The sequence below is a fragment of the Macrobrachium nipponense genome, chromosome 47 (genome assembly GCF_015104395.2).
Source record: "Macrobrachium nipponense isolate FS-2020 chromosome 47, ASM1510439v2, whole genome shotgun sequence".
Lineage (NCBI taxonomy): Eukaryota > Metazoa > Arthropoda > Malacostraca > Decapoda > Palaemonidae > Macrobrachium > Macrobrachium nipponense.
The window spans coordinates 6,205,862-6,213,430 of NC_087222.1; the positions used below are offsets into that span (position 1 = coordinate 6,205,862).

A 7,569-nucleotide genomic window follows, 5' to 3' on the forward strand; every position below is an offset into this window, starting at 1 on the left:
GTATCACTCATTGATGTCGCAATACCAAGGGACACCAGAGTTGAAGAGAAAGAAAGGGAAAAAATGGATAAGTATCAAGACCTGAAAATAGAAATAAGGATATGGGATATGCCAGTGGAAATTGTACTCTTAATCATAGGAACACTAGGCATGATCCCAAGATCCCTGAAAAGGAATCTAGAAAAACTAGAGGCTGAAGTAGCTCCAGGACTCATGCAGAAGAGTGTGATCCTAGAAACGGCGTACATAGTAAGAAAAGTGATGGACTTCTAAGGAGGCAGGATGCAGCCCGGAACCCCACACTATATACACCACCCAGTCGAATTAGAGGACTGTGATAGAGCAAAAAAAAAATAATAATAATAAAACATCAAGAGATGAAGGAAACGATCAGGAAAGAATATATGCAGAGACGCAGTAATCAGATACAGCGCAGGAATAGTGGAATGGACGAAGGAAGAACTTCGCAGCATAGACCAGAAAACTAGGAAACATATGACAATACACAAAGCACTACACTCAAGAGCAAATACGGACAGACTATTCATAACACGAAAGGAAGGAGGGAGGGGACTACTAAGCACAGAGGACTGCGTCAACATCGAGAACAGAGCACTGGGGCAATATATGAAGATCAGTGAAGACGAGTGGCTCAAGAGTGCATGGGAAGAAGGATTGATAAAAGTAGACGAAGACCCAGAAATATACAGAGAAAGGAGAAAGACAAGCAGAACAGAGGAATGGCATAACAAACCAATGCACGGACAATACATGAGACAGACTAAAGAACTAGCCAGCGATGACACGTGGCAATGGCTACTGAGGGGAGAGCTCAAGAAGGAAACTGAAGGAATGATAACAGCGGCACAAGATCAGGCCATAAGAACCAGATATGTCCAAAGAAAGATAAATGGAAATAACGTCTCAACCATATGTAGAAGGTGCAATACGAAAAATGAAACCATAAACCACATAGCAAGCGAATGTCCGGCACTTGCACAGAACCAGTACAAAAAGAGGCATGATTCAGTAGCAAAAGCCCTCCACTGGAGCCTGTGCAAGAAACACCAGCTACCTTGCAGTAATAAGTGGTACGAACACCAACCTGAAGGAGTGATAGAAAACGATCAGGCAAAGATCCTCTGGGACTATGGTATCAGAACAGATAGGGTGATACGTACAAATAGACCAGACGTGACGTTGATTGACAAAATCAAGAAGAAAGTATCACTCATTGATGTCGCAATACCATGGGACACCAGAGTTGAAGAGAAAGAAAGGGAAAAAGGGGATAAGTATCAAGACCTGAAAATAGAAATAAGAAGGATATGGGATATCCCAGTGGAAATTTTACCCATAATCATAGAACACTAGGCATGATCGCAAGATCCCTGAAAAGGAATCTAGAAAAACTAGAGGCTGAAGTAGCTCCAGGACTCATGCAGAAGAGTGTGATCCTAGAAACGGCGCACATAGTAAGAAAAGTGATGGATTCCTAAGGAAGCAGGATGCAACCCGGAACCCCATGCTATAAATACCACCCAGTCGAATTAGTGGACTGTGATAGAGCAAAAAAAAAAAAAATAATAATAATAATAATGATATCCGGAATGATGCTATACTTACACTTAGAAGCTGTAGGAAACAACAACTGATATAAAAGATTTAGATACATTATGAGACACGTAATAATCAGTGCCAAGAAAGAGAGAGAGAGAGAGAGAGAGAGAGAGAGAGAGAGAGAGAGAGAGAGAGAGAGAGACCCTTCTTTGAATATCATGTGAATCTGAAAGGGTTATGAAGAAGCCAGATCTCAAGACTCAAAAGGTCAATTAGATTCTTCCGTGATTTCCTGATACTCGATTCTTCTCTCTCTCTCTCTCTCTCCTCTCTCTCTCTCTCTCTCAACATATGAGAGGGTAAGAAATCTATGAAAATGTCACAAAATTTGTTCTGTGCAAAAGTGAATCTTCATTCTGTATCATTATCAACATTATCAACATCGCCATTTATGTGCAATAAAATGCATCTTTCTTCATTTTCCTTTATCCTTCAAAATCGGGGAGCAACGAAGCAGCTGCCCCATAAGGGGCACTTGGGAAGTCCTATCACGACCCCGTCGATTGCTTGCTGACAAACCTCCTCTTAATCATCTGGTCATGATGACACAACTGGCGCCTGTACACACATTCCCAGCCTCTCAGTCATCCACTTGAACTCTGGCCTGATGCCAGAGAGACAACGTCCTTGAACAGTGGACTGAGTCACTGTCTGGCTAATGTGTCCTCTTGAGAACTGGGTATATAAAGACCCAGGCCTTTGAGGGAAAGCCAATTATTGGGTCTCTTCTGTGGGAGAAATGGTGACAGAAATTTTTGCTCTCACCTTCCTCCTAACAGTGGGAAATTTAGCCCACTGTCAGGAATGGGAGAATCTTCTCTTCGTCAAGATGGGAGAAATGCTGGAGAAGCAAGAAGCAGCCTTAATGAAGCAAGAAGCAGCCTTGAGCCAGCTGAAGGGTAATACTTTGTTTTTCATTTCTTTTCCTTAAAGATAAAATAGGCCATTCATGGTTTTTATTCACTTTCATTATCACCTATCATTATTCCCAACCTCCTCCAGGGTGTGTTGCCATTAGTTCAGGCACACTTTCCTTTTGGGCTCCATTCGCCTTCCTTTGCATAAGGTGCGTCTGGGAAGGTTCCTTAGATTCACTGTTCTCTTACTTTTCTGTTCGGAATCCATCGTTATTGCTCTCTCACTCTCTCTCTCTCTCTCTCTCCTGGTTAAGTGAAGGGGGAGTCCTGGAAGACCTGGATTTCTCTGCCTGGTGGACTGGCTCCACCACATCTTGCTTACTTCTGGAAAGTTCTCTTTGATTGATTTGTGGTGTCATTACAGTTTCTTGTTGGCATACAATCTTCAGTGTGTGCAATGAACTTGATTCCTTGTTGACTATATGCTGACTATTTATTTTTACATTAAAATTGTGGTTACTTTTTTATCGTTATCTCTAGTAATATGAAACTAATATCTAGCTTTCAGCTCAATTTCAGAAGTTCATTATGTTTTCCTCATATATGCAATGCCCCAAGACAGACCTTACGACCCTCAGAGTCATACCAGTAAGCATGACCTGGAACTAAGACTGATAGATCATTCTTAGCTTCAGGATTTGCTTGCCTCTCCTTTGGTTACATCCACAGCACAGCTCAAGCGCCAGGGGGCATGGCTGTTTGCTGCAGGACAAGGCTTCTCCTTCATTAGCAATAGATTACTGAATATAATTGTCAGTTATGCAGGGAATTCTATGATATCTGACAAACCATAATTGTGCTACTAAGTGCTCTTGTTTACATGGTAGGTCAGCCCTGGAGTTCTATTTCCTGACTATCTTCAGCTGAAAAACGTTTCTGCTCAGATTTCTAATAATGCCCTGGGTCTGATTATAGATGGTTTTTCAGACATCTAAGAGGATCAGTCTGTGGTGTAGCTAGTTAGATTAACCTTCGCTGGAAAGAAGACTCTCAATAGCATATTATGCACCAGATTCCTGTTCCATTTTTCTGTTTGTATAGACAATACTGTATTAATAGTCATGATCGTCAGACAATACTTGGTGTTACCTGCAACTCATAGTGTTCTTTCCCACAGCAGCTAAAAAGCTTTTCATCTCCAGCTGCCAGGAAACAAAGGTTTTGTTCATTAGGCTACTTCAGGTCTTTCTTTTCTGCTACTGCCTATATCTCTTCTCCTTCGTGTCATGGCGTCTGCAGCCATAAAGCTTAGCATTGTTGTTAGGTTTTCTACACCAACAGAGGTGGAATTATACATGGCATCTGTTTTAGATCTTCATCTAGGCTGTTGTCGTTATGCTTTTCCTGTCTTAGTGTCTGAAGCCTGTCAAGGTCTTCATCCTTTACAAAGATTACTGGAAGATATAGTTTCATTTTCCACAGGGAACTTCATTTAAAGAACACAGTCCCTTCACCCAAAGAGCCAGTGTGTGAGCTACTCGCTCTGCAGAACTTCCACATTCACACTCTGTTGCACTGTCAAGTTGCCACACGTCCCAGTACCAGGAGCCTTCTGTTCCTTGCATTGTCAAGCCATGAATTGGTCTTCATAGCAGTTTTTGTTATGCTGGTTTCTGTTACTTTAAAACAAGTTGGCATATTTGTTAAGTTCGCTTACTATATTTGCTTTCTGTTGAAGTTTTAATTGATTTCAGTTGCTATACCTTTGCTGTTTTCTGATCTATTTTCTGTTTTCTTCAGTGGTGAGTAGTTTTCCCTCGTCTCTTTCACAAGTGAAGAGAAAAGCCAGAGTCAGGCCCGACTTCTTATGATCTGTTCCTCTCTAGAAATCTATACTTAATACAGAGGAACCTTTGTATACTCTCCAGCATAACTCTCTCTCTCTCTCTCTCTCTCTCTCTCTCTCTCTCTCTCTCTCTCTCTCTCTCTCTCTCTCTCTCCTTTCTAAGACTCTGGGTAATGAGTTTTCTCATGTATCATTTTATTCACATATTCCTTGTGCAGTATAGTTTTAAAGATAAAGACCAGCTTTTTTAAAACAATGACTTATCTTTCCAGGAATGCAGGGGAAACAGGAACAGGTCGAAGGCAAACTTCAAGGTAATTCTTATGAAGTATTCTGCTGCTTCCAAATGTTTATGTTCTGCTACATAACAGTGTCCTATATTTCATGAGTCTCTGATTCATAGAATGAGGCAAGTTACTGTGAATGTGAGCCTAGTGTTTTGGGAAGAGAGACTAATAATCTCCAAACAATGACTGATCTTTTCAGAAATCCAGGAGAAACAACACCACGTCGAAGGCAAGCTTCAAGGTAATTCTTATATATTTTACTTCCAACTGTTTATGTTCTGCTACATGACAAATTCTTATACTTCATGAGTCTCTCTGCCTCATAGAATGAGTCAGGGAGTTGCTGTTATAAAAGTGAGGAGCCTTGTGTTTTATAAAGGAAGAAAGACTAATGATCCCCAAACAATCAATTCTTTCTATTTCCAGAAATGCAGGAGAAACTTCAATGGGTCAAAATTAACCTTCAAGGTAATGGCTATGTCATTTTTTCCAAGTTTGTGTTTTACTAAAGAGCAAAGTTCTTTACTTGAAGAGTAAAGTCAATTAAATCAGGTTTGTGTCAGCTTGATGCTTATTAGGCGAGATGTTATCTAAAAAGAATTCCTGAGGAGAGGTCACATAGAAAGTCAACTTTGATACATTTTTCTTTGAATCCAGTGTCCTTTGATGATGCTGCCATGTACAGGAATACTGATTTCCCTTTCATTAAGAAGACAATTTCTTTTTCCAGATTTCCATCATGAACTGGAACACGTGAAAGGTATTCTCAACCCCCTGTGGTTTTTTCCTTTTCTCTCTTTTATTATCTTGCAAATAAGCAAAACTGAGTCTTTTTTGAGTGAATTTTGAGAATAACGACCAAAAAATCGTGATAAAATCCCAAGTCTTCCTCGTGACAGATTCCTTTAGAGACGAGAATGACAATATTTAGGATTGATGATGGAATCGAAGTTTATAAGAAACTTTTGGTGTTTTCTTCTCTCCAGGTGCAGTGAACAGCAACCAGGACTCCTTGCAAAGTAAGTGCATTTATTCACTAAGTATTCAAGCAAGGAAATATAAAGACATTAGTATAGACAACAACAACACATTCTCTTAGACTTAAGCATTGCTAGACCGTCTAAAGCCAATAATTCCGCTTTGTTTGTCATTCCTTTTTGAGGTACGAATGTGAGTGGTTTATTCATAGCTAATACCTTTGTGCATTTGTGTGCATTTGCAAATAAGTGAGAAAGAAAGCAAATCATTTCCTGGAGAGGGTGTCTTCAGTATTAGTAGTCAAGTAGGGATAAGTGCCAAGCATTAGGATAATCAGATTCTGTCGGAATATATACAGAAACCTGTGACCCTGAACCTTGTGGAGACAGATATGACCCTTCTTTCCTTCCTTCCACTGCAATCCTATGGGAAGGAAATGCTTGCGCAATCAGACGAAAGAGATTTTCTATCTAGCTTTCATGTTTAATGAGTCTCAGTAAGCCTGATGACTGAAGCATCCTCTATAGAATTTATTTTTCTCTTTCCAGATATCTCGGCGAAACTGGAGATATTAGAAGGTAAATACAAAGCTTCTTCTTCTTCTTTTTTTTTCTTCTTCTTCAGTGTTCCTCACTCGTTTCAGAAAGTTCAATTCTGTCGATTGTGAAAAGTAGTTCCAAATTGTTAATGCTAAGCTCTTGGAAGTTTCCCGGCACATAGATAGATAGATCAGAGATAATAATCAGTGTTATGCTTAGTGACACTGAATGATGATGATGATGATGACAACCAGGTCTCTCGCAAAGAAGGTTTAGCCAAATATAATGGCAGGAAAACTTATGATCACGACAATTATGATTGGCTTGAGACGAAAAGGTGCAACGATTTTCATAGATACTCTTTCATCTATTATTAGGTTCTCTCTTCTCTTTAGCATAATTCATACTTGATAAAGAATTTAAAGTCAGCATATTGATGTGGACACACACACACACATATATATATATATATATATATATATATATATATATATATATATATATGTGTGTGTGTGTGTGTGTGTGTGTGTGTTGTGTGTGTGTGTGTGTGTGTGTGTGTGTGTGTGTATGTGTGTGTGTGTGTGTGTGTGTCCACCTGATGACCTTCCAGAAGGATATGGAAGCTCTTTCTATAATAGGATCAAACAGATAGACTTCCAAGTCACCATTTCAACTGCCTTTCCTGCTTCAAGGAACATTTGCCCTTCTTTAATATACAAATTATATGTGATTTCATGACAGGTTTGGTTTCGTAATCATCTCTTATACGTATTTAAGGGTTTAACTGTTTTTATCCAGCGTCATATCAGTTTCAAGTCCCTATGTATGTTTTAGAAAGAATTCCAAGCCCTCTTTGTCTCCTGAAAGGACTTCAGCTGCCCTCCCTCAGAACAAAAGAGAGGGACATTCTGCAAAGCCTCTTTCCTCAAAACTATTAATCATTGCCTCCCGAACAGACGTCGACGAGTGCGCCCAAGGGAAGGACGAGTGCAGCCCCCTGGCAACATGCAGGAACTCCGTCGGGAGTTACAGCTGCTCCTGCAACCCACCTTTCGAGGGAGATGGACGAACCTGTGGTAAGGGAAGACGAACCTTTGTCTCTCTTTCTGAGCATTTTTCCTTCAGAGTCAAAATCTGCAAACAAAGTCAGCAGAAAAGAGCTGAATTGCTTTGGTTCACTTTGTTATATCATCATCCTCTTTCTTATCTCTTATATTTACAAATCAGTTCATGAAAGATCGACGTTGACGTCATTCGGGGTCATTTTGGCTTTTGGGTCAACCTCCTCATCCCTGCAGCCTCCTCCTCATCTTCCTCCTCCTTCTTCCAGAGTTCTCGTGCGAAAGCCCGGCCAAGGTCCTCGGGAGTCTGGGATGCGTGAAGCCTGTGACGGAATGGAAGACTTTTGAGGAGATAAAGGCCACCTGCCACCAGGCAGGTGG

General features: G+C 40.4%; 1 protein-coding gene across 1 annotated transcript in view; it reads left to right on the plus strand.

The window, feature by feature from the left end:
* The first annotated feature begins 2,319 nt into the window (after nt 1-2,319).
* Nucleotides 2,320-7,569, plus strand: part of LOC135204688 (uncharacterized) — an 11,312-nt gene continuing 6,062 nt past the window's right edge. The window contains exons 1-9 of the mRNA XM_064234846.1: nt 2,320-2,519; nt 4,596-4,637; nt 4,810-4,851; nt 5,037-5,078; nt 5,341-5,370; nt 5,597-5,629; nt 6,137-6,166; nt 7,084-7,203; nt 7,458-7,565. Coding sequence (XP_064090916.1) covers nt 2,360-2,519; nt 4,596-4,637; nt 4,810-4,851; nt 5,037-5,078; nt 5,341-5,370; nt 5,597-5,629; nt 6,137-6,166; nt 7,084-7,203; nt 7,458-7,565 — 607 coding nt within the window. The 5' untranslated portion in view covers nt 2,320-2,359. The remainder of the gene's footprint in view (nt 2,520-4,595; nt 4,638-4,809; nt 4,852-5,036; nt 5,079-5,340; nt 5,371-5,596; nt 5,630-6,136; nt 6,167-7,083; nt 7,204-7,457; nt 7,566-7,569) is intronic.